The following is a 25,340-nucleotide window of genomic DNA, read 5'->3' on the forward strand; positions in this document are numbered from 1 at the left end:
AAACTAAAGTAACCAAACTACCAAATACAAGCATTTGTTTTGGATTCGACTGAACACAGATTAGATGAACATCTGTTATATGCAAGGCACTAAAGAAGGCGGCATGAGGAAGGCAAGACAGACACTGTTCCTGTCCTCAAGGGTGGCAACAGCTAATCACCTGTCATTTTCCAGTTACTGCATCCCAGTATCCTCTGTCATCTATCAGAGTTAACTGACAGAGATAAGGACAGAAGGGTGACCTCCATTTCTCTCTTTTATTCTTATTAGGCTGAATTCATGAGGGACCTCCTGGGGCCATCTCTAGCCCCCTGCCCTGAAGGAAGAAATAATTTTCACAGATATTTCATGTCTTAGAAACAGAAAGATTTTGTCTATTATAAAAAATCTTTAGCAAAGTAAAATGAACGACACTCAATATGTTCCATTTTAATCAACATATCTTTATAATCATGGACATTAAACCATTTTGTTTTTAGGAAAAATGAGTGATAAGACAATGGCAAGAGCTAGAATTCTAGCAACAGTTAGGAAAGCAAAACTGAGTCATCATTTTTTTTTTTTTTTTTTTTTGCGGTACTTGGGCGTCTCTCTGTTGTGGCCTCTCCCGTTGTGGAGCACAGGCTCCGGACGCGCAGGCTCAGCGGCCATGGCTCATGGTCCCAGCCGCTCCGTGGCATGTGGGATCCTCCCGGACCGGGGCATGAACCCATGACCCCTGTATCGGCAGGCGGACTCTCAACCACTGCGCCACCAGGGAAGCCCCTGAGTCATCTTTTTCATGCTAAGAGGAAGTGATGAGAAAGCACTAGTGTCAGAAACTGGCTTGGTGAGGATGCTTTCTCTCTGAGAGTCTGGAAGGGGATGAGCTCCGACCACTCACTGCCTCATTGTCTTGCCCACTGGTTCCTTCCTGGGCAAGGAAGAGAGTTGCATGTCCTGCAGAGTGTTGTAGGCATCTGATAGCAGTCCACGGGAGACAGCTGTTCTGGGGCCCAGAATGGGCAGTCTGTAGCGAGCGCCCTCTGGAGGACAGTGTAAGAAGGAAGGACAAGGGCTCCTTAGAGTCTATTTTTAAAATCTACTCAAAATAACCGATGTCACCAAAGACTTCTTTAACCTTATAAAACAGCTTCAAAGTTCACTTGAGAATCCATTTTACTAGAACCATCTTAGCCCCCACCAACTTAAGCTTTTACAAATCTTGACAAAGAGGCCAGAAAGGAGTGCTTAGAAACATAACTCAAATATTTGGAGACATTGCCAATTAAATTATAAATGAAGGGGGCTTCCCTGGTGGCGCAGTGGTTGAGAATCTGCCTGCTAATGCAGGGGACACGGGTTCGAGCCCTGGTCTGGGAGGATCCCACATGCCGCGGAGCAACTAGGCCCGTGAGCCACAACTACTGAGCCTGCGCGTCTGGAGCCTGTGCTCCGCAACAAGAGAGGCCGCGACAGTGAGAGGCCCGCGCACCGCGATGAAGAGTGGCCCCCGCTTGCCGCAACTGGAGAAAGCCCTCTCACAGAAACGAAGACCCAACACAGCAAAAATAAATAAATTAATTAATAAAACAAAGGACTAGTCTTTGCCAAAGAATGATTGAAGTTTAAAAAAAATATATAAATGAAGATAAAGTGTGTCTGGAGTTGTAACACAGGTCAAAGGGAAAAGAGGATTCAATTCTCAGAAGACTTTTCAGGGACACGTATATGGTTCTGCTCTTCAAACAAACGTGATCTTATGAAAGGCTACAGTAGTGGAAAAGTACTTGTATTTCAAAAGGAACCTTCATTTTATGAAATAATTTATTTTAGTGCTCCTTGAAATCCTTACCATCCTGACCTCTTCTTTGAATATGAGTTTATATACAGGAAGTTGGTTAATATTCAACTCTTCGAAAATACTCATTGTGCAGGAGAGTAAATCAGTGCATAAAATAGCATCTTCCCATTGGAAATCACTGAGTGACTAAGGGAACTGGAGTCCTGAATTCTCTGGAAGAAGCTCTTTAGTCCAGCTGAATGAGAGCTAAGAGATGTCACAAGATCACAAACCTAGGACCCAGTTCAGTGTCATTGCTGTAATGAAGAGGAAACAGGTCCAGGGTCATGATGGACTGAGGACCAGAACCCAGATCTCCTTAATCCTAACCCTCTGTGCCATATCTCAGCACTGGGCCAGGTGGTAGACCTAAGTCAGGTGGTTAGCAGCTCTACCAATGTTTATGGACAAGAGCCTGTGAGTGTCATAGAACTCTGGACTCAAGGCCAAAGTCAAGATAAACAAATCCAGAAGAAACCCCATCACTTACTAGAGATAGGCTCTTTCCATTTACTTAGTTCTCACTAATAATTATTGAGGACATATCAAGTTTAGCTGAATCCAGAAAAATACTAGAGATTACTGTCATGATCAACAGAATGAGTTAGACAGTCACTGGCAGGGATGGTCGCTGGGATGAGTCAGCCATTTGGTGTTTGCAGCATGTCCACAGGCTACGCAGCACAGGGACGTGTCTAAACTGTATAAACCAGTGGGGCTGGGGCAGTGTCAGCAGGTTTTCTGGGTCAGTCAAAGGTGAAGGCTGCTTGTACTGAGCGTCTGGCTCTTGCAGGTGGTGGTGGGCAAAATGCTTCTCTGGTTTTAAAGGTGGGAACACAGAGACCCAGATAGTTTCAACAATATGGCCAAACCTGTCTAGCAAGACTAGGATGTGAATGCAGGTGTCTTTGCTCCTAGGATTTTTCTTTGACCTCAGAGAGCACACACAAGAGCAAAGCTCAGCTCAGAAGGGTTGCAACTGGAATCAACTGCAGATCTACCAAGCTTCAGCTCCATAAGCACGCTCTCTGAAGTCTCACCTCCAACACTGCTGCCCTTGAATGAACTCTATGGGCAAGAACGAGGTCTGTCCAGAACATAATGTGCTGATCTATGTGCACTGAGTCTAGTTCTCACACTGGTAATTGAAATACACTCCCAGGGTTAATAAATTGATGAAAGGCATCTTATCACACTGTCCTGTAGAATCAGATAATAAACATTCCTGCTGAGGGAAGGGCATGTAATTGTGTGTGAGTGTGTGTACACGTGTATGTGTGTTTTATCCTTTGGGAGGCAGACCTGAAAAAAATTCAGGTTTAAGGGAAACTCAGAATGAATGTATGGCTGGTACGGAGAACCCTGAAACCAACTGCACATGCCTGTCACCCAGTGTTCCCTAGGCTTCAGGAGAATGAAGTGGTTGCAGGCAGACGGGGGCAGCTTTCATTGGGAGGATGCTCTTAGCTCTTGGAAATTCAGTCCACTTTGGCTAAATGAAAGTCACAAGTGAGGCCAATATTTTTGGATACATAAGAAGGGATTGGGACTATAGCAGTCTTTCACTCCGCTAGAGTGGTTATCTCCTAACCTCAGCTGTCGCCTGAGTCTCTGGTCCTCCCTCTTGACATCCCTTCAAGATATCCCTTCTACCCTCAAATGTCCTTTCTTGATGTCCTCTCAGTTCAGTTCTGGCTCTAGCTTCTCTGCAACCACCCAGGATAGAGATTAGACTTTCCCATCAGTACAAAGTGAACTTGATTTTCCTTACTGTGTGTATCAAATAAGAGAAAAACTGAAAGTGGCTTCAGTTAATCTGGGAGCAAATGAGAAGATGGACAAAGTTACTAAAGTGGCAGCCTATACTGCATTAAACCCTTGAATCATATCACTCCAAAGAATGACCCACCTCCTCTTTGCCAGCCCAGTGTTGGCTTCTCTAAAAGATAAGACTTAGGTCAATGCTGAAGCTGGAGATAGAGTCGTGCTGTCCTTTTTTTCCATACCAGCACATGAACATAAGAATAGCACTGGGCAGCTGCCAGGGGAAGGCAGGTGTTCTAGGGAGCCTGTGGAAAGGAGGGCTCAGGGCTTGGCGAGGCCATGCCTTGGGTGTGGGGACACATTTCCCTTCCCAGCTTAACTGGTACTATCAAGACTGCCTGAGAAGGGAATTATCTACTTTGTGCCCCATCCCTACAGACATTCTCCAGCAAGTGGATTATGGGGCTCTTTAGAAAGAATGGGGCAGAGCCCTGTGGCGTGGAGAGGACCTGGGAAGGAACACACCATGGATAAATGCAAGTGAGGCCTGAAGAGGGGACAGGTAGGGCTGGAGTGAAGGGAGGGCTGTGGACCTGGCGAAACAGGTCAATAATAAGCAGTACGTGAAAGAGAAGGGATGGAGAATGGGAATTTGTTCAGAAAATTTAGAAATTATCTTAGGTGTTACTCTGGGGGTGGTATGTCTCCCACTACAAGTACTCCAAAAGAAAGCAAACCTGTTGGGATGTCATCACGAGGACGTTTGGGTACAGTCTGGGCCTTTGGTGGATGAAGACTCATCATTCTGACTGGAAGAAGCAAGAATACACATTAGTGATTTGGCTAGAGCTTGGTGGAAAGGAATGTGTCATTGTACATTTTAAAACACAGGTGGTCTCTCGACCCCAGCACCTGTTAACCTGGTGCTCAGACCACTTGGGAGCAGTGTGAGATGACTGGCCAAAGACCACCACTTCTGAAGCTCTTTTTACTTTAGTAGTATTTTCATGGATTTTGATAAAACCTTCATTTAAAAAAATGTTTTATTCCACTGTCAGATAATATATGGTCTGAAAATAGAAGGGATTAAGGAGAGAATCTTCCAGTTCTCAGAAAAAAAAGTAACAACACTTCCAGATCAGTGCAAAACTGAGAATATTTTTTTAGAACCTTCCAATTCTCAAGAAAAATGTCTTGATCACTCCCTATTTCTCCTGGTGGCTGAGACTGTGGAAGTGACCTTCAACCAAAAGGTATATAAGCTCAAACCATTTCTACATTATTTTTAATTGTTTTATTTCTAAAGACTGACCAATCTGTAAACTTGTATGGGCAATCTACGTCTCTACATTCATTTCCTGGTATCTACTTCCACAGAGATTTTCCAGGATTATTTTTACTTTGCTACCAAAAATGTGGTCAGTCCAGTCAGTTAATTTTATTAAATTGCCATTGGAGGACTCACTGGGACTAAGAAAAAGAAAAATCCCTTCTATTACCCATTTTGGGCAAACAAGAAGGTGGTATTTGTAAGATTGAATACTTGAAGATCTGTCTACACTATAATTCAACAAATATATATCTATCTGCTCATACTTATTTCCTCTTTCTTTTCCTCCCTCCCTCCCCTTTTTCCTTCATTCCTTCCAGTCAACAAACGTCATTTAATTCCTACAATGGCTATAATTAAAGTCACTTTAAAAATTATTTCAGGGCTTCCCTGGTGGCGCAGTGGTTGAGAGTCCGCCTGCCGATGCAGCGGACATGGGTTTGTGCCCCGGTCCGGGAAGATCCCACATGCCGCGTAGCGGTTGGGCCTGTGGGCCATGGCCGCTGAGCCTGCGCTTCCAGAACCTGTGCTCCGCAACGCGAGTGGCCACAACAGTGAGAGGCCCACGTACCACAAAAAAAAATTATTTCAGTAAGGACAATTCCAATCTGCTTATATATGTAGTGAGATTTAAAAACTGTGAGGACAGATTTTATAAGCTACAAACAGAACGAGGACCTGACTTTAGAGTCACACTAGCTAAATCACAAACAGAAGTAGGATGTTTTCCTTCACTACACTGAAAAAAAAAAAGACCAATCTAATGATACTTCTGTCTGGAATTGACATGATTTTAGGATTTGTTCAAACTTCGGTCTTAGCTTTAAAGGAATAAGAGCTTGTTTTAAAAACACACACACACAATTAATGACTCAGGATTTGAGACTTTCTTTAAAGTACCAAACTTGCAAGATAAATAAATTGGAACAAAACATTTCAAAAGTCTCTTTCATAGAAGAGTACCTTTGGCTCAGAAATTCCAGTTTTCCATTTAAAGTCTGTAAGGAATATTTTTTAGAATGACTTTTATTGTGATCCAATATAAGAGCACTTAAATAGTATAGAGTCGGGGGGCAGTAAATGTCACTAGTGCTGGAGTCTGTAATGCTCAAATACACATTTCTTCCATGGCCCTGTCTGCTTGGGCCAGGACGTGGTTTTGGTGTATCTGAGTCCATATGTTAGTTTGTACAAATGGCTCTGAGCTCATACAGGGAAATATAACAACTCCTGCTGTCATCTAAGGTTACAAAAAGACCTATTTATTTTCCCACGTTACTGCTCTCTGTAGAGGAAACAAATTAAAGATTGCCATTAGATCACATGTAACTTTTCTGTTTAGTCATATGGAAGGGTGACTGTATGTTTACATTTCAACCATCTACCGCAAGGCAAGTCCACCTATCTTGGTGACTTATCCAGGGTGACTCCACGTTTTGAGTTTTTTAATAAAGTGAAAACTTAGTCCTTCTTCCCGGTCTGGTAGTTAAATGCAGAAAAAACCCTGCAATCCAACTAATCCAACTTTGACTGGATTTTATTTTTGATATATTTGATCTTGATAAGAAAGCAGCAAATGACAACAAACTGATAACAGTAATTTTAGTCAATATAAAGTAGCAGAGGCTGTCTTAGACTCAAGAAAATTTATGTGCAACCTCCCATACTTTATGAATTAGATATGTCCTCCACATGGAGAATTGGTATTTAGTTCTGCCTAAGTTTTATCAAAGAGATCTCCTATCCTATGCCTTGTACTATTCTTATGAAGGTAGAAAGGAAGATTATAGTTTCTACAGTAGTTTCCATAGCTGTTCAGGCAAAGAGGTTAAAAACAACTTTTTTTGTCTAACTGTGTACTATAACCAGAAAATGAAACCACTCAAGAAGCTCATCCCTAAAGCATTCCCTAAGCATTTTACTTATTGTATTTCTCAATCCACAACCGATATAACCAGATACAAAGCTGTGTCCTAATTTAAATCTTTGAGTTACCTATGACTCATAGTATTTGCTATGGACAGTTGCTAAAGGATAGTTTCAGATCATCTGGGATTATCATAGTTCTTGGTTGCACCAATGGAAGAAAGTCCCATGTAGAACAATGCCCCAAACTGCATTCTAATTTAAAGAAATAACATACTGCCTTAGCAAACTCAGGTTGTATTTAATATGAGTCATTAATAAATCATTTTCTGCTTTCTCCTTTCTCTTGTTAAATTTATTCCTAAGTAGTTTACTTTTTTGATGCTTTTATAAATGGAATTGTTTTCTTAATTTCAGTTTTGGATTGTCCACTGTGAATATCTAGGAATCAAATTATTTTCTGTATATTGATCTTGTGTCTTGTGACTCTGCCATACTCATTTATTAGCTCTAGTAGATTTTTTTATGGATCCCTTAGGACTTTCTATATATAAAATCACATCATCTGCAAATAGAGTTTTATGTTTTCCTTTCTAATCAGGATACCTTTAATTTCTTTTTCTTGCCTTAACTGTCCTGACTAGAACGTACAGTACAATGGTGAACAGCAGTGGCAAGAGCACACATCCTGGTCTTGTCCCTGGTCTTAGGGGAAAATATCCAGTCTTTCCTCACTAAGTCCGTTGTTAGCTGTGGGTTTTTTGTAGACACCCTATATCAAGTTGAGGAAGTCCCTTCTATTTTTAGGAGTCTTTTTATACTTTCCCAGTATCTCCGCTCAACCCCCTGCAGAGAATGGAGGGGTCTCAGTGACAACAGCAGACAGACAGCCCCTCCTCTCCCCAGTCCCCGCCCCAGAAGGAAGGGGAGCTGTTACTGCACATAGTGAGACAAGGGTATTTCACGCTTATTTTCTATCATTTCCCACCAGGGTCTGTGAGCTCCGGTTTCGACAATGGTAGGGAAGGGCCCTTGGGCACTTTTGTGTCTGAGGCCCTTCCTTTGGGCATCTGCAGGAATGGTAAAACCACGGTGTGTGCTTCCACTTGGGGCAGGTTTGGGCAAGAGTAAAGGTCAGAAAAGAGGTCTTGAGAAAGAGAACATGTGACAAGGTCCCAAGTGAGCCAGCTGGCCAGGGCCCGCTTAGGCCTGGCGTCAGGGCATTCTAAATGTGGACACAGTGATTCCAGGAATGAGACCAGGAGAAATCCCAATCCCAGCTTCTCAGTCCCAGTCAATGCTAATATTGAACACTGTGATCCTAATTATGCAGAACATGAACAGAGGTCGGAACATCCAGGTACACCTTTGATGGTAGCTTCAGTTAAATTTCCAAATCCCACGTGACAACCCAGAGAAGTGCTTGCTGGTTGGAAGCAGTTTTGCCATGAACTCATCAAAGGAGCCTCTCTCATGTCTCCTGTTTATCTTCCACTCCTTGTCCTTCCTCTTTCTGTACATCTAGCCCCACCTTCCTCCCCGAGTCAAAGCAGAATCACAGGCTATTAGAATTGGAGAGACTCTTCCCAAACCCTAACCTAACCGTTTAGCTAAATTAACCTTCCACCCAGCCTGGTGCTCGCTCTGAAGGCCCCTAACCCTACCCCCTAAACTGACCCAAGTCCTAGCTCCAATATGTACAGCACCCCCCAAAACACGCCTCTTTCCTCAGCAGCTCTGATGGCAGAGCTACGTAATTGTGGAGCCCACATCCCTCCGATAGCCTTTCTTTTCCTAAAACTCCCCCCACCCACCATCCCCCCCACCAGTTACAAACGACCCCTATAGCCAGGAAGAACCAGAGAACCTCTCCCCAGCTCCACCACCACTGTGGTCGTGTCTGAATTTACGACAAACCCCAAGATGAAGCTGCTTGTTTCATGGCTGTGATGCTGGAGTGTAGTGCTGGAGACATGGTAAGGGGGAGAAGAGGCTCCACAGCCTCCGGCACCTCTGTAAGGCGCAGTTACCCGACGAGCCCAAAGCAGTATGGCTCATCTCGTCTCTTCCCCTCTGGCCCAAGCTGCCTTGGTTCATTTATCATTTGGTTTGTTGTAAATGGGGAGATTTACCATATCGTGTCAGGAGACGGTGTGCCCAGGACCAGCAGCTGCTCATCTGCAGCCCTTCCTGCAAAGCCCCGTCATGGTCTCTCTGCTGGGCTTTGGTGGGGAAGGGGTAGAGCTGTGCCCTGGGGATGCTCACGCCCATGTCTGCCATCCTCCACGACTACCGTTTTCATTTCTCGACACGTGGAGCACAGCTGCTTGTTTCTGATCAGTGTGGGGTCTCTCCGGTTCCTCCCGGCCTGTGCGGAGAGAGAGAGACAGAGAGGTGAGGAAATGGTGGGGAATCTGGGGCAGCAAAGAAGTGGGTAAGGGGTGGAGGGGTGAGAGAAGTAACCGTTATTTCTTCCATGAAACAGAGATGGACACTTCGGTCTCAGCCCCATCTCGGTGGATATGAAACCCAGGCTTGTCTGTGGCTGGTAAATTCAGAGAGGGTTTAGGCAGAAGGGGTTGACCCACAGACTAAATGGTGACCTCAGGCCCCTGCGTGCAGTGGAACAGGAATAAGACAGCTGGCAGTGGGGATGGGGCTGGGGGCTGAAATCCAGCTAGGTCCCTCTTTCCAACCCGAGCACGCAGTCTGAGGGGCTGCGCTCTCTCGTGGGTGACACACTTCCTACATTTCATACAAAAGTTCCACCATCTGGACTAGTTGAAGATCTCTGATGGCCTGAGAAAAATGAATAGGAGACTTCTGCAAACCTCCCTTCTCTGGTCCCTCTGAAATCCGACCCTCTTTTCTCACGCCTTCACTTTGGCCTGACATCAGCTCTCAAGCCTGCACTGCCCAGCACCACGTGGCCCTTCTGCACCTCCCCGGAGCCGCCGATCAAGCCCTAGGCAGAACTGGAGCTGGTGTGTGGGTCCTGGGCCCGCTCCCTCCCCTAGAGGAGGGAGGCAAAGAAACCACCAGTGCAGGGAGAGTGGGGCACCCCTTCTGCTCACTGGAAGCCCTGCTTCCTTTCTGACTCCATTTCTGCCAAAGGGTGGAAGAGTGGGCTTCGGGGCATTTCCACCTGAAACACAGGCTTCTCATTCGCATGACTGATGACAGCTTGGTTAGGGAGCAAATGGCAGCTTGAGGTTAACATTCCGTCTGGGGATTCTCTTACCCTTCCCCATCCACACTGACACCAGAGTCGTGAGATAGGTTCTCAGGAAGCATAGAATTCAGGGGAGAGGAGGGCCCACAGGGACAAGCAGACAGTCACTAGGAACTGAAGTCTCCTCTTTCATGAGGTCGAGTTGGTGACCTAGAACTGCAGGTGTGCACGCCTGTGCCCTGATCTGCTCCTGGGCTGCCCTGTGGGGTGTGTGCAACAGGAAAGGAGGAATATACCTGTGCAGCGTGGGGAGTGAGTGCCTGGGTTGTGCTCCTAAGGTGACTTTTGCTGGATTGTCTCGTAAGAGACACATGGCGCTTGGGTGCGGCATTATTGGGGATCGAGGACTGTAAACGATGTACCACGTTGGATTCTTTTGACAAATATTCAAAATACATTTCAAACGTACAGGCCATTTTCAAAGAATCAACTCAGTATCCCCACACTGTGGGCTGGCACGGGAAAGCATGAGTGGGAACGGCTAGATTTATCATTCAGCAACAAACCTTCTTTGTGAGGCCACCACGTAGAGGGCGCTGTGATGGAGTCACAAAGGTGAATAAGAAGGTTTCTGGCCCAAAGGAAGGCCAGGGAAGAATGCAGACTTATGTATTTGTCCATTCGCTACGTACTGGGGACACCAAGATAAAGAAGACACAGCTTCTGACTGCAAGCTGCTCACCACCCAGCAGCCTGGGTACCAAGAGGTGTGCTGGTGTTGAAGGGCAGAAATATACTGAGGCCACAGGGGAGTGGAAGGGAGGCGCTGAGCTCATCTGGTGGGAGTGGGGTGTCAAGGAAAGGGTCTGAGGAAGGTTGAAAGAACAGGCGGTGCTCAGGTAGGTGTTGGAGGTGGTGAGCAAGGAGGGGGGTGGCATTCCAACCTAGGAACACTGTGCAACAGCATGGAAGAAAGACCTGGCCAACCCGCTTCAGGTAAGTGCGGACAGCCTGGAACGGCCAGTTGTCTGTGGGAGGAGGGAGGAGGGAGGAGGGAGGCTGGAGAGGACCCCCACCCCCACCCCGCCCACCATCAAGCCCATCAAGCCCCCCTACCCACCCCCCGGGGATGACTCCTTTACTCTTCTGGGCCGATTCAACCTCCTACCTTATCTTCCCTGTACCCTGGGGGTAGGATCTCCTGGGGCCCAGGCTTTTCCCACTGTCCCTCACATCTTTCAGTTCTGAGACTAAGACACTGGTCTGAAATTGCGATTCAAGGCTGGATGTGCCAGGTATCACTGAAGAAGCAAGGATGCTTCTGGGCCTTCAGCAAAGAGAGCGACTGCATCCCACGTGAGGAATCAGGAATGGCTTCTGGAAGTGGCATCTTTGCTTGGTCTGAAAGGATGAGGAAGGCCTGGATGCTGGAGGTGGGGTGGGAATGTTCTCAGGCAGGTTTGGTTTTAGTCGAGTTAGAAGCGGATGCTTGTCTTTCCTGCAGTTGGTTCTGCCACCTTTTCCGGACTTCTGGTTTCTGCATAAGAATACACCAGACCCGACAGGGACTGGAATCACGGGGTTCATGGCAAACCAAGCAACAGACACGCATGGAGCACGGCAGGAGCTTGCTAGGTGAATGACAGCTGAAACTGTGACTCCAGAGTCCCCCACCACGGGCTTCCCTGGTGGCGCAGTGGTTGAGAGTCCGCCTGCCGATGCAGGGGACGCGGGTTCGAGCCCTGGTCTGGGAAGATCCCACATGCCGCGGAGGGGCTGGGCCCGTGAGCCATTGCCGCTGAGCCTGCGCGTCCGGAGCCTGTGCTCCGCAACGGAAGAGGCCACAACAGTGAGAGGCCCGCGTACTGAAAAAAAAAAAAAAACACAAGGTGCCCCACCACGATGACTGTCATCCTTTGGAATCTGAGGGAAAAAATGCCATATATGTTGCCCTATCCGGCCTTGTTAACTCCTTACCCTTTATGATATAGCTTAGATGTTTCTTTCTCAGAAAATCTTTCTCCTGACCCCCTTACCTGGGTGCCTGCCTCTCGGGTTCCATCACAGATTTGGTATAACTCTTGTTGCAATTTGTACTGTTATTCTTTTTTTTTTTAATGTGTTTGTTTCCTCCTCCAGGCTGAGAGTTCTTTAAGAGCAAGAATGTATCTCACACATCTTTGGATGTATAAGAGGCTGACTTCCAATTTTCTCACCACCGAGAACTCTTTTTATTATTTCTTTCCGCTTGACTCAAGTTTTCAAAGCTCGTGATCACCACAGGAACTACCCTGCGTACTCCTAAGTCCTTCTCCTGTTTATGTTGATCAAACATGTATAACAACAAGTACAAGTTTCCAAGGGAAGTACTGATGAACACCACTGACCCGAAATAGGACAGGAATCTAGAAGCCGTCTCGGAATCGGCACACAGTAGGCATTCAACACATGTTGGCTGAATGAATGAATCAATGTAAGCGTTTTAAGCTCTCAGGTATAAACAGAGACATGACCAGCATACATGTATGTCCATAAATCCCTATAAGACACACATGTGTGAAGATCACTATTATAACAGCACTGTGCTCAGGGAAACATTACAGGACATTTGTGTGCAACAAATTCATCTGTACCAAATTCTTAGGAAACGCAGAGGCTGGAAGCAAATTGCTCGGCTCTAGACCTGGCGCTGAGAGACTTGGCCGTTGTCAGTCACAGATACGCCCTGGGCCTCCCATCCCCCTGGTGCTGCTGGTTTCTGCAGCCAATAGGCCAGAGGCCAACTCTAATCCTGCCCACGCTGTCTATGTAGAGAAGAAAAAGTCTTTGATGTGTGGCTTCAGTCACCTCTGCCAGGAAAGTGGCAGTGACTCCGCCTGAGACTCGCTGTCAGCCAAAGCCTCATCCCTGAGAAGAGCCACTGCATCCCTCCTCACTTGGAGAGGCGGGCAAGGGCCCTGGGGCTGTCTGTGCAATGTGTTTGTTAGGCAGCTGTGATGGGCAATCCTGCCTGGCCTGTCTACAAAGCAGCCGACGCAGACAGTTTGGGATTCTGTGTTCTCCCTGGGCCTCAGCTTCCTTCCTCAGCCCTGAAACCAAGGCCTTTTCCTTCCTCAGCACGTCCTTCTCACTCCCGGTTTCCCTCGGGCCCGCTCAGCACACTAGCAGGAATGGAGAGTGAACTGGCCGGTGGTTCTGAGCACAGGCCCCCCAGCTGTATCATCTGTACAGTCAGAGCCACCAAGAAAGGAGGCTCAGAAATGTTCATGGGGTTCTCGTTTCCCGAGCAGCTGTCCCCAGGAGAGCAGGTGGCAGTGTGACAGGACAGCCAGGACAAGGCATGACGCAGAGCTCAGCTGGGCCCCAGAAGCCGAAGCCTGCTCTTCAACTTCACACCTGGAAACAACTTCGTATCTGAGCTCAGTGTCTGCTCAGGTGCCTAAGCTCCGGCTCGTGGCCCAAGTCCTTGGCCTCCTTGAATCTTTGAGAAAGAAACAGAATTGTTTCTCCCTCTCCCTCCCTCTTCCTCTCCTCTGTCTCTGTCTCTCTCTCTCACACACACACACCTGTCCACATAACAAAAACTGAAAAATGGAAGCACCAGATGGCAATTTTAAAAATAGGACCACAAGCATGAGTCGAGGGGCACCAACAAATGTGCCTCTGATCTCGCCCAAGGCCTCTGCTCCTTTCCTCCTTCCCTCTCCTGCCTTAACTGGGAGGCACCTCATCAGTCACCTACTTCAACTCTTTCATTGAACACAGTGAGGAAACTGGCCCAGAAAGGTCCAGTAGCACATACATTTAGTTTCCATCAGCCAGAAAGTTCTTTGGATAAAGGGTCAAAGAAAGACTACCTTTTCTCAGGAAGAGAGTGGACTCTTAGGGTCCATATCAGGACATAATGATTCCTGTATCCCTTAGGATCCAAAAAGTAGTGGTCAGAGAACTATTTTCAATATTCAAACAAAGAAAACCCTATCATAATTACACATTTTCCTGCTCTCTGACAATACCAAGCATCTCAGTTAAAGAACAAAGCTGAACACAGTTTTAAAAATACTCTTACTGGGCTTCCCTGGTGGCGCAGTGGTTGAGAGTCCGCCTGCCGATGCTAGGGGACGTGGGTTCGTGCCCCTGTCCGGGAGGATCCCACATGCCGTGGAGCGGCGGGGCCCGTGAGTCATGGCCGCTGAGCCTGCGCGTCCGGAGCCTGTGCTCCGCAACGGGAGAGGCCGCAACAGTGAGAGGCCCGTGTACCGCAAAAAAAAAAAAAAAAAAAAAAATACTCTTACTGTTCACTAGGAAAAATTTCAAACATACATGAAATGGTCGACAGCCATGTACTTCCCATCCAGACTTGTTAAACTTGGTTTTTATTTCATTATTTATATCATTATTTACACTTAGATCATTATTTCAGATCAGTGGTATTCATCAGTACTTCCCTTTAAACGTTGTACTTGTTGTATGTGTTTCATCAACAGGAGAAGGGATGGGGAGTATATGAGGATGTTTCCCTGGTGGTCACGAATTTTCAAAAACTGAGAGTCAATGAGAGAAGAATAATAGAGTTCTCAGTGGTGAGAAAACCAGAAGCCGCCTCCTATATGTGTTCCCAGCCACATCTCCACTGCACAGTGTTGTCACCCAGGGCTTTTTGTCACAGGTCTGCCCAAAGCAACAATAAACAATGCCCTCCTCTTTCCCCTGACTCGTTAAGACTGGAACAACATAGCCAGTCAAGGAGAGTAGCCGGGGCTGGGGGCAGGAATGGAGGGAGTGGGGGGCACTTTATTCTCCTCAAAGAATTGGTCACAGCCAACCCTGCAAGCAGGCAAAGGGGCTCCAGGGGCTCCCGCTACAGTTCCCAGATCAGCCCCACGTCGGCTCTGCCTGTCCGTGAGCTCTAAGTCACCTCCTGACCTCAAGTATCCAATTATCATGGTTCGCTTTCTTCTTTCACAGCATCGGGAGGAGTCCTTTGTCAAGGCCTGGAAAACGCAGGTGAAAGTCCTGCCTAGTAAAGAAGCTGCTCCACAGGTGTTTAAATGGGGACGTGTTTAGGTCTCATTTCTCTGTCTGCATTTTCTGTTTTTCTTCTTTGGTAGCTCCGACTCTCCTCTTCTGTTTCCTTTTTGGTGTCTGTTGTCCCCTGACCTCTCTATGTGTCTCTGGCTTCTGCTGTCTTGATGTTTGTCTCCCTCTCCCTGTCTTTCTGTCTCTGAGCCTCTGTTTCTTCTCTGTCTCTCTGGCTGCTCACTAAGGCATCGTGCTCCAGTCACACAGAGACTCGCCCCTGCCCTGGGAGGGCTCCTGGGCAGGACAGAAAGGCCATTTGGAATGTGGATGTTCGAAGTTCTGCCTTTTGACCTGTGATGGTGAGGAGGACAGGTGCCAGGTGGCAGGACCTTTGCACCTGTGCCCTGGGGCCTGGACCTCTAGTTGGCTGCGGGGCTACCACAGCTTCCTGACAGGTCCCTGATTAGGAGGAGTAGAAAGAGATAAGAGATAGTGCATTCCACTCCCACAAGGTACAGCAGTTTCTCTCTAGAAAGGAGCAGCGCACACATGCAGGCCTCAAGCTCGCAGCTGACTCTGGGGGCTGGATTCAGATCTGAGGAGGTCTGTGTGGCAGGCAAGGATCTGATGTGAGGTAGCTGCCAGGTGCCCCAACGGAACAGGGATCCCAGGTCCCTATGAAGGGTGGCAGAATATGCCTCCCCCAAATCTGCCACTTTGGCCTCAGCATCATTTTGAGCTAAGACACTTGGAAAAAACAGCAGGTGTAAGAAGGCTGCTCTGACCCTCCTCCTTTTCTTCTGAAAATCAGGAGAAAAAACCCCAAATGGGAGATGTCCTAACACCAGGAGGAAACCATCATTCTTATCTTCAAGGACAAGAAGTTGAAGCCAAGAGAATTCTGTACAAACAGACCTTTTCAAAATAATTCTTATCCTCCTTTAGCCTCCCCACAGTTTAGTTACTTTTCCACAATTGCCCCTCTTTTTTTAACCTACTATAAAAACATTCAGGTTTTGCCACTTTGGGTCTTCATTTCCTTATAAAGGGTCCTGTGTCACATAAAACTTCTAGTAAATAAATTTACATGCTTTTCTCCTGTTACTCTGTCAATTTAATTCTCAGGCCCAGCCCCAAACCCTAAGACAGCAAAGGTACAGTAAACTTTTGTCTCCCCTATGCCTGTTAGCCCTTCCAATCAGCAAGAGCGACTCTCTCTCTCTCTCTCTCCTTCTCTGGTGGAGGGTCAGCCCTCGACAGGGTGATGGTGAGGGTTAGGGGTTCATGAGGTACCTGAGTCTCCTGTCCCAGCAGGAGCGACGGACTTGCGAACTCCTGGGTCCGCCTAGAGACCATTCCCCGCGGGCCCAGCCTATTGGCCAGGCCGCGGAAGCTGTTGCTCTTGGCTTCCATCTAGTGGCCGCATGTGAGTATTGCAGCCGTGAAATTCTAAGCTCTGCTGAAGTGGGTGCCTCTCGCTCGACCCGCTCATTAGAGACGCTTTCCTCCCCGGCCTCAGAACCTCAGTGCCCAGGATGGCACGGTGTACTGAGACCCAGAACAGACCCGGACGAGGAGGCGCTCGGTAGCAGGGGAGAGCCTATCTCAGTAAGAAGTTCAGAGACGAGTGACTAGTAGGCTCCTTGCTGGCTCTGCAGCAACAGAAGGATCAGCCCTGTCTCCGCCCAGGCCCCTCGGTGCATTTCTTACCTACTTGCCCGTTCAGTCTAGGGTGTTAGGGGGATTCGTGCTTGACTCTCAAGCACAGCCCTGACCCACTTCTGTGCTTGTGAACCGGGAACGTTCGCACGTCCCCTCTGTGCCCGGGCGGGGTCCACCCCTCTCCTTAGGTCCCTCCCACTTCAGCCAGTGCTCCTGCCGGCCTGATTCCTTGATGTTCTGCCCGCCCGCTGTCTCCCTGTCTTTGCTCCCCCGGCTGTTCCTCCGCTTGTGGAAAGAATATCTTCCAGACCCAGTGCAGATGCCGCTTCCTCTTGAATCATTCCCTCGCCCCATCTCCGCTCGCCCCGCCCCCAGCCCGCAGGTGACCTTTCCTCCCACCTCCTCTCGCCAGTACTTTGCCCCCTCTCTCTTATTCCGCGGTTGCGTACCTGGCCGTCCGCCCACTCATTTGTGTGGGTGGCATCTGACTTATTCTGTATCTGCGTTCAGCCCAGCGACACGAAGACTCTGTAAGCGTTTATCCCCTGACACGGGGGCTCGTCCCCACCGCGGCTCACCCTTGGCTCTGGCTGCGAGTGGGCAATGCGCCGGCTGCTCTCGGAACGCCGCTTCGCGCGCTGCCTTCAGTGGCCCTGGCTGTGACTTGTGATCTTTCGGGTGGAGAAACTGCTCTCATCCCCGAGAGTCCTCTGTCTGCCTCCACCTGGGGCAGATGCTCGCTGCACAAACACCCCTGATGTGGGTACCCCCCCCGGCCCCTGGAGCGCAGCGTCCCGGAGTGTCACTCGGCAGCCAGTCGTGGCAGGTTTCCGTGAGGTGAAGGGGAGATCACGAGCTCTTAACGCGAAATTCCATGGGTTTAGGGCGTTGTAGGTGGGAGACAGAGGGGTTCATGGTGGGTGGGGTAGGGGGTTAGAGACTGCAGAAAAGGGTTCGTTCTGGACACAGGCTAGAAGCAGTCTCTGAAGGTCTCAGGGAAGATCCCTCAATATGAATTTTTGGGGGGGTCCCTTTTTGATGATTCTAACCTGATTCTTAGTTCTAGTGGACGGAGCCCTAAGACACTCAAGACAGGGTGCAGGAGAGGGGTTCATTCACGTCTTTCAACAAATCTCTGTTAAACACTGACGATGATCCAGACTCAGGGCTGTGTTAAGGAGATAGGAAATGACTCTGTATCCAAATTTTCTGTCATTCTAGAACTAGCTATGGTGTTTTCTTCCTTTTTCTTAATTTTTATTTTGGCTGCACTGGGTCTTCGTCATGCTGCGTGGGCTCCAGAGTGCGAGCTCAGTAGTTGCAGTGCATGGGCTTAGTTGCCTGCAGCGCCATGTGGGATCTTAGCTCCCCGACCAGGGCTCAAACCCACGTCCCCTGCATTGGAAGGCGGATTCCCAACCACTGGACCACCAGGAAAGTCCCAGGTTTCTTTTCAATTAAAAAACAAAATTGAGTACCTTAGATAAGACATCTGGAACTTGGAACAAAATTGGCAAATTCATAGCCTTCTTGGATGAAACCAGAAAAGTGGCAGAGGAATGAGGATATCTGAGGAATCAAAACAAGAGCAAGTTAGAACCGTAGTCGCTGGTTTGAAGAACCAGGCTCTTGGCTGTTTCAGAGAGGACCCTAGGGACACCCAAGGAGTTGCTCCCCACTCCGATCCTGGAGGGCCCAGGTCATTTTGGAGCTGCCACAAGATTTTCCCTCTTTAGTCACTCTGGCTTCTCTGTCCCTTTGGTTTTGAACTAACCAATGCCAGTTCTAGATTGTCAGAGACAGTGTGCAAACAAGGCAAGAAAATAATTGTTCAGAAAAGCAGATGGATATTTAATTGATATTTAACAAAAGCAGTCCTCTCCTGCCTGCCCTGCTTTCTCAGTTTCTGTCTCTGCAACCTGAAACAATCCATCCATTTCCTCCCATGAAACATCTCCTTCCAACTACACTTTTCCTCTGGAACACTCCTTCTTTCCGGGCAGAAGGTGAGGCAGAGATGCTGCAGAGATAACATCAGTTCTCTTCCCAGGGTGACCCACCCTGCTGGCTGCTGTAGTGCATTTTATTACAGCGTAAGGAGCCAGGGTGTGCAGGGGGCCTGAGCATTGTAAACAGCCTGTGTGTACAGCCCTGTGCCTGGCCCGTCCTCCCTAGAAATGGAAACTCACTCGGAACGCTGGTAGTTCTGCCAACAACACCTCTCCTCTGAGGAAAGATTTCACTGTCCCTTGTTCATTTATAACAAAGGCATGCACAGGGAGTTTGGTGTCCATGAGGCATTTATTGTTTTATTTCTCCCACCATTTTCCTGGGCCCTGGGAGAGTGGGGAGGCAGGTCTGACCCAGGTCTGACTTCACTGCCTTTGTCTTTGATATGTGAACAGTTGGCCTTGGACTTGACACCCAAATGCTGACCAGGAGAGACCACAGGCCACTTTGGAACTGCTTCAGCACACAACAATCTCAAACAAACAGGACCTGGTGTGACCTGAGGGCTTTTGAGACTGATGATGGGTGTGGCTCAGCACAGTCAGGCCAACCTGAGAGAGACCTCCTGGAAGGAAGTGGTCTGTAGGCAGTGATCTTCAGACCCAGGTCTCACCTCCTCCAAGCCTGTAGGTGTGTTTCCAGAGCTCACAATTAGGGGTGCTCTGAGCACATTTCGCTAAATGTTCCTTTCTCTTTTTCAGACTGTTCTGTGTTGGAATTGCCTGTCCAAAGCTAGGTAATACTTAAAGCACATTCAGAACTTTCTAACCAAGTTCTCAAAAAAGGGTTTTGCCGAAAATAAACAGCTTGGAACTCAGAGCTTTGGCCACATGAAGAGTTTCCAATCCTTAGGAACTGTTGATACTTAAAGCATCCTTCCAAAAGACTTTCCATTTCTATCTTGTCCTTCTGAAAGCTCAGGGCACCTCACAGGTGCTGTCCAGTCGTCTTAGAATTCTTGCGAGGTAGATAAGCACCATGTCTCTTAACAAGAGTTGAGATTGCTGCCCAAATCCTCCCAGTACAGACATGAGTAGAGCTTCAGCAGACCATGTGAGGTTATTTCTCCTTGCAACTAGCTCAAGCATGTCTGGCTGCAGGAAAAACTACTCTTTCCCTTCTCAGCTGGCCATCCCCTCTGACACTCGGGGGTCTGGCTGTGAAAGCGAGCAAGTTCTGACGGTGATCAGTTGTGCTCTGGGCCTGCCTTTTTCAAGCCCCCCACCCTGAGTCCCCTCCCCACCCGCTACCAGAGGTTTGTACAATCAAGGAAAAAGGGAGCTGGGGGTGAGAGAGCCACGCATAGGGATGCTTTGCTCCTGGCTGCAGGGGCAAGTCTAAGGGGCTGGGGTGGGATGGGATAGTGGAGTGTTACCCTATTTCGATGTCAGACACGAGCCATTTCACATGAAAATCCAGATTTCTGCTATTGTTGGAAAACCCAGCAGATCTGGCCACTGGGGTCACATACCTGCAGGCAGTCCCAATCCTGAAGGGAGGTGATCTCCCCTTCACTACAGTTCCCTTTGGCCAGCTCTATTCATTTATGCCGACCATCTGACTACCGTTGTTAGGTGAGTTTGTACCCTGCCTCCAATTAAAAGGTGCTAAATTGTCATTACTCATGGTGATCCTTGAACTGCTAACAACTCTTAATAAGAACTATGTTACCTGTGTTTTTATTTAGTAAATAAGCCTTTGGGTTTATTCAATCTCTGATTGCCTGCTTTATACTAAGACATTAGCTAGAGTTTAGATATATTCAAAGTTATGGAAAAAAGAAAAACCCAGAATTGAACAACAAACATTTCATAGGTGCTCTGAAAATACACAAAATTGTTTAGCTGCTTACTGAGAATGTGGTGTTTTAAACTGCAGCAGACAAAGCAAAGGTACATGTTATTGAAGTGGGGATGTGGAGGGGATATCCCTCATGGAGAGTCATTTATCCATGGGCAGGAGGGTACATGACAGTTACCAACAGGAGGAAAGACTGTTTTCAGAGAGCATAATCTTTCTAGCTTTCACACTCACCCTTCCTTTCATCCCCCCTTGGGGTATATCACTACACCTGGGGATCAAAAAGGGGGGAGGAATGAGGAAACCCACTTATTTCAAGTGGCAGCTCCCTACACATGAATTTCCCCAATTTTGAAAAATAGAAACGTGTTCCATAGCAGTTAGTTTGAAAGGGCAGGACTGGTGAGATTGGAGGAGATTGTCTCAAAGTTTAAATATAGGAAGTTGCTACTCTGTAAAGACAGGAATTTATGGTTCTAGACTTTTGGTGGTTAAAATTTTAAAACTTCAAGCTAAAGCAGGGAGAAAAGATGATGAAGAGGACAGAAGTCTTTTGAAAGGCAGTGTCCATGGGCAAAATTCTCTTGCATTGTTAAGTGGTGGTGGTACAGAGAGAGGTTAATTGAGGTCTTATCTCCTCCAGCCAGGCCAATTCTCAGGGCTCGCTTTTGTCTTAGAAACCCTGGCCCTTTCTGGGTTGTGAGCACCTGACTAATGTCTCTCAACTGATCAGCTGTGCCCCTCAGATGATTGCCCTTAACCCTTAAGAAATCATCTTCCATGAGACCTTGCTTGAAACCTTTGCCCTCAGCGGCTGAGCTATTACCTTTTCGGGAGGCTGAGCACTAATGGCTTGTTTATGAGGCTGGCCTCACTAAACCACGGAATCTTGTCAAATCTTGGAACAGAAACCTGGAAGGAAATGGAAAGAGATCATTTTGCAGGGTTTATTGCACTTGGCTATTTCCATCATTAGGATGATCAAAGTAAGCTAATAGCAGCTACACAGCAGTCAACACTTTACAAAGCATTTTTATGTTTCATATTTGACCCTGTTGACTCTCCCATTAAGTAGCCAAGAGGAAATAGTGTTATCTCCATTTTACAGATGAAGAAATCAAAGCTTAGACAGTGTGATTTGCTGAGTCACACAGCTAGTGAGTGGATTTAGGTTTTCTGACTTTTGTGTCCACTACATCTTGTATTCTACTATATCCCTTTGCTTCTTCATTACTCCCATCTGTTCATGCATCTGCTTGTATTTCCATGACCTCAGCTGAACATTAGCACCTATTCAAAGTGTCTGGCTGTTTTCAGTCATGGGGCCCTCCACCCTCATCCCTTCTAGGAGGCAGAGGAAAGAACTGCACTTTGAAGCTATAGACAATTGGATATTAATCTTGGTTAATCCACTTCCCAACTGTATGGCCTTGGAAAAATCACAACCTCTCTGAGCTTCAGTTTTGTCTTCCATGAGAGGAGGACGATATCATCACTTTACAGGTCAATGCACAAGACAGAAACCTTCATGAGGGGAGGGATTTTTGTCTGTTCTGTTCACTGCTGTTACCACTAGCACCTAAAACAGTGCTTGGTACCTGTAGATATTTAGTGAATATGTGTCCAGTGGATGCACGGATGCATGGGAAGTCCCCAGCTGAGGGCCTGAGTTCATAATAGGAGCTCCATCAAAGTAGCCGTTATAATCTCTCTTCTCTCAGCCCAGCCTCTCTCCCTTGCCCTTCGGACGCTGGGTCCCAGTCTCCCCGTTGAGCATCCGCTTTCCTGGCTCACAGCGTTCTTTCCGGGATAGAAGCCGGAAGTTCCTCTGAGCGGCCAGGAGGGAGCAGCAGCGGCCGCGAAGGCCGAGGAAGGGCGCTCTAACCGCGGAGGTTGTGGCAGCCCCGGAAATGCTCGGCCGCCGACCCGACCCCGGCGCCCCGGATGGGGAAGGAGGCGGGCGGCTGCTCTCCCGCTGCCGCGTACCCCTACGCACTCGCGGGCAGGTGGGTTCCGAGTGGGAGTCAGTGTGTCCGGGCCTCCTCCGCCATCCCCCGCAGGCCCGAGGCCGGGTGAGGGGCGGCGGCGGGCGGGGGAGGCCCGGGAGGGGGAGTAGGGCGCCCTCGGGGACGCCCTACCTTGCCCCACCCCCGCCCCCTCCCCCGCCCTGCGGGCGGGCGTTGCCCTTTTCGGTGCCTCTGACCCTCCAGCCCCCGCGGCGGCCGTGAGATCCCCGGGCTGGGTTCCCTGCTGCAGTGAGGGGGGCTCTCAGGGTGTCTGGCTTGTGATGCAAAACCTGTCGTGCTCTCTATGGAAGAAATTAGGTCGGGCAATAAGAATTTTCCTCGCAGACTTGCTGGATGAACTTGGTATTTCTGACTCATAGTTTTCCCATTGTGAAAAGGGTATCATTATCTTTGATCCTCCCGAGTTTCGGCGTTAATAAGTAGGATGATAGCTCTTTAAAGGATGTTAAGCTCAGTTAACGGATTAAGAATCTTGAGTCCTTGGTTTTGGTTAAATAAACCATAAAGCACATATCTTTCTGTATTGTGAGGTTTACTTTTGTCTTTAGACCGGTAGCTTTTTTGTTTTTATTTTAAGTAACATGCCTTTGAGAGCCCAATAAAAGCTTGGAACCTAATCCTAGAAATTTGCATAAATTACAACTACAAGTATGCATTGACAGGGTTTTTGAACGGTCTGAAGCCCATCTATAGACCTCAAGGATATGTGAACTCCTGAGTTAAGAACTGGTTTAGAGGCACAGGCTTTGGGGCAGAATTTTCATTGAAATCTGGATCCACTATTTACCACTGTTAACTTGGGCTAAAGTTACCTAAGCACTTTGAGTCTCAGTTTCTTTACTAGTTACAGTGAGGTTGATACTAATTTGCAAGGTTGTGGAGATTAACTGAAAGAAGCTACGTAACACTCTTAGCACATAGTGAGCACTCCATAAGTGATAGCTGACAAGGGATTATAATGTAAAATCTGAAATGAAATTTTAATATCCATAATTATAAGATGGCCACCGTGTGTATTCTGTTCAGACTGCTAATCAACTTCTAATAAAGCAATAAGTTGGTTTGATTTTAACTCAGTCCTACCCTTGACCTGTCACAACTTTCATAGATTCATAGTCTCTCTTTTTCTAGGAACTTAGCTGTATTGTCCTGCCTCAGAGAACAAACTCATCTACTGTAGGCCTAGCCTGGGTTGCTGCCTTTGAAAGCAAGGGAAAGTCGGTACAATATCACCCACAGCTCAGCATGGAATTTCCAGAGAGGTTTTACTTCAAAACTTTATAAAGATCGAGAACCACATGGACTTCTGCAAGGGAGATTGAACTGGCCTGAGTTTGAGCGAAAGGATAATGTGTGCCCAGCCTGTAACTAACACCAAAGAGGCCAGATGGCACAAGGTCTTGTATGAGCGACAGCCTTTTCCTGATAACTACGTGGATCAGAGTTTCCTGGAAGAGCTCCGGAAGAACATCTATGCCCGGAAATACCAATATTGGGCTGTGGTATTTGAGTCCAGTGTGGTGATACAGCAGCTGTGCAGTGTCTGTGTTTTTGTGGTTATCTGGTGGTATATGGATGAGGGTCTTCTGGCTCCCCATTGGCTTTTTGGGACCGGCCTGGCTTCTTCACTGATTGGCTATGTTTTGTTTGATCTCATTGATGGAGGTGAAGGACGGAAGAAGAGTGGGCGGACCCGGTGGGCTGACCTGAAGAGTGCCCTAGTCTTCATAACTTTCACATATGGCTTTTCGCCGGTGCTGAAGACTCTGACAGAGTCCGTCAGCACTGACACCATCTATGCCATGTCAGTCTTCATGCTGTTAGGCCACCTCATCTTCTTTGACTATGGTGCCAATGGTGCCATTGTATCCAGCACACTGTCCTTGAACATGGCCATCTTTGCTTCTGTCTGCCTTGCCTCACGCCTGCCCCGGTCCCTACATGCCTTCGTCATGGTGACATTTGCCATCCAGATTTTTGCCCTATGGCCCATGTTACAGAAGAAACTGAAGGCATGTACTCCCCACAGCTATGTGGGAGTCACACTGCTTTTTGCATTTTCAGCCTTGGGAGGCCTGCTGTCCATTAGTGCTGTGGGAGCCATACTCTTTGCCCTTCTGCTGGTTTCCATCTCATGTCTCTGCCCTTTCTACCTCATTCGCCTGCAGCTTTTTAAAGAAAACATTCATGGGCCTTGGGATGAGGCTGAAATCAAAGAAGATTTGTCGAGGTTCCTCAGCTGAGATAGGGACATCCATTCCGTTACTGAGACAAGCTGATAGACCAGCCTTCCAACTAGTAGGAGATTTGAAGGCAGAGTTCCATTCTGGAAGTGGCATAATGATGTGTGGGTGGGAGATCAGAAATCAAAAGAAAAAAATTACCCATAGGCTTGGGCAGTGAAGGTGCTTCTCGTTTCTGTTACTTTGTTGATGAAAAAGCTTCCTGGGGCCCTCTTGAATTATTGCCTCTCATTATTATTCTCTGTAACAAATGAAATGATGTGGTTTCTATTTATTAAAAAAGTAACACATCCATCAAATTGTCTTATGATTTTTCTGTGAGCAGAAGGCAGATAGAAGGGACATGAAGAGAGAATAAGAGAATGTGTGTGCATATAAAGTCACTTTTACCTTTTTCAGTGAACTAAATGCAGGCTCTGTTATTTATCTACAGCTCAAATCCTAGAACCCTGGATGCTGTGTCCAGTTTTGTGGCCTGAGATCACAGAATTGGTCACTTAACCTTGACTCACAGGTTCCACTTAGTTCTTAATGAAGCATGGATGCAACTAGCTACAAGGGGCGTATGATGTGTCATAATACACTAGCAAAATGTTGGGGGACTTCAAAGAGGCTGGAGGTC

At 47.6% G+C, this 25,340-nt stretch overlaps 2 protein-coding genes across 3 annotated transcripts; one reads left to right on the plus strand and one right to left on the minus strand.

Annotated features, from left to right (window-relative positions):
• Window positions 1–804: 804 nt before the first annotated feature.
• On the minus strand, window positions 805–21,679 carry C2H1orf105 (chromosome 2 C1orf105 homolog). The gene is made up of 8 exons (XM_060141841.1): window positions 21,659–21,679; window positions 21,275–21,360; window positions 18,117–18,207; window positions 9,078–9,150; window positions 6,939–6,995; window positions 5,779–5,787; window positions 4,324–4,395; window positions 805–1,025 (listed from the first exon to the last, which is right to left on the minus strand). Exons 1-8 carry the CDS (start codon window positions 21,677–21,679, stop codon window positions 880–882), a joined length of 555 nt encoding a protein of 184 aa, XP_059997824.1. The 3' UTR covers window positions 805–879.
• Window positions 21,680–22,293: 614 nt separating this feature from the next.
• Window positions 22,294–25,017, plus strand: PIGC (phosphatidylinositol glycan anchor biosynthesis class C). 2 transcript variants are annotated; one of them, XM_060142187.1, is made up of 2 exons: window positions 22,294–22,454; window positions 23,607–25,017. In XM_060142187.1, the coding sequence occupies exon 2, from the start codon at window positions 23,825–23,827 to the stop codon at window positions 24,716–24,718; it is 894 nt and encodes a 297-aa protein (XP_059998170.1). In that variant the 5' UTR covers window positions 22,294–22,454; window positions 23,607–23,824; the 3' UTR covers window positions 24,719–25,017. The 2 variants fall into 2 exon arrangements, with proteins under 2 accessions (XP_059998170.1, XP_059998171.1); XM_060142188.1 differs by lacking the exon at window positions 22,294–22,454 and adding an exon at window positions 22,667–22,817.
• Window positions 25,018–25,340: the final 323 nt, after the last annotated feature.

This window comes from Lagenorhynchus albirostris, chromosome 2 (genome assembly GCF_949774975.1).
Source record: "Lagenorhynchus albirostris chromosome 2, mLagAlb1.1, whole genome shotgun sequence".
Lineage (NCBI taxonomy): Eukaryota > Metazoa > Chordata > Mammalia > Artiodactyla > Delphinidae > Lagenorhynchus > Lagenorhynchus albirostris.

Coding starts and splice junctions, on each gene's coding strand:
- C2H1orf105 (XM_060141841.1), bottom strand. CDS start 21,679: ATGAAGAAGCAAAGGGATATA. Junction 9,151..18,116: donor TTCCAGATGTCTTATCTAAG/GTACTCAATTTT, acceptor CTCTCCGCACAG/GCCGGGAGGAACCGGAGAGA. Junction 6,996..9,077: donor CACGTGTCGAGAAATGAAAA/CGGTAGTCGTGG, acceptor ACTTTCTTCCAT/TGGTGCAACCAAGAACTATG.
- PIGC (XM_060142187.1), top strand. CDS start 23,825: ATGTGTGCCCAGCCTGTAACTAACACCAAAGAGGCCAGATGGCACAAG.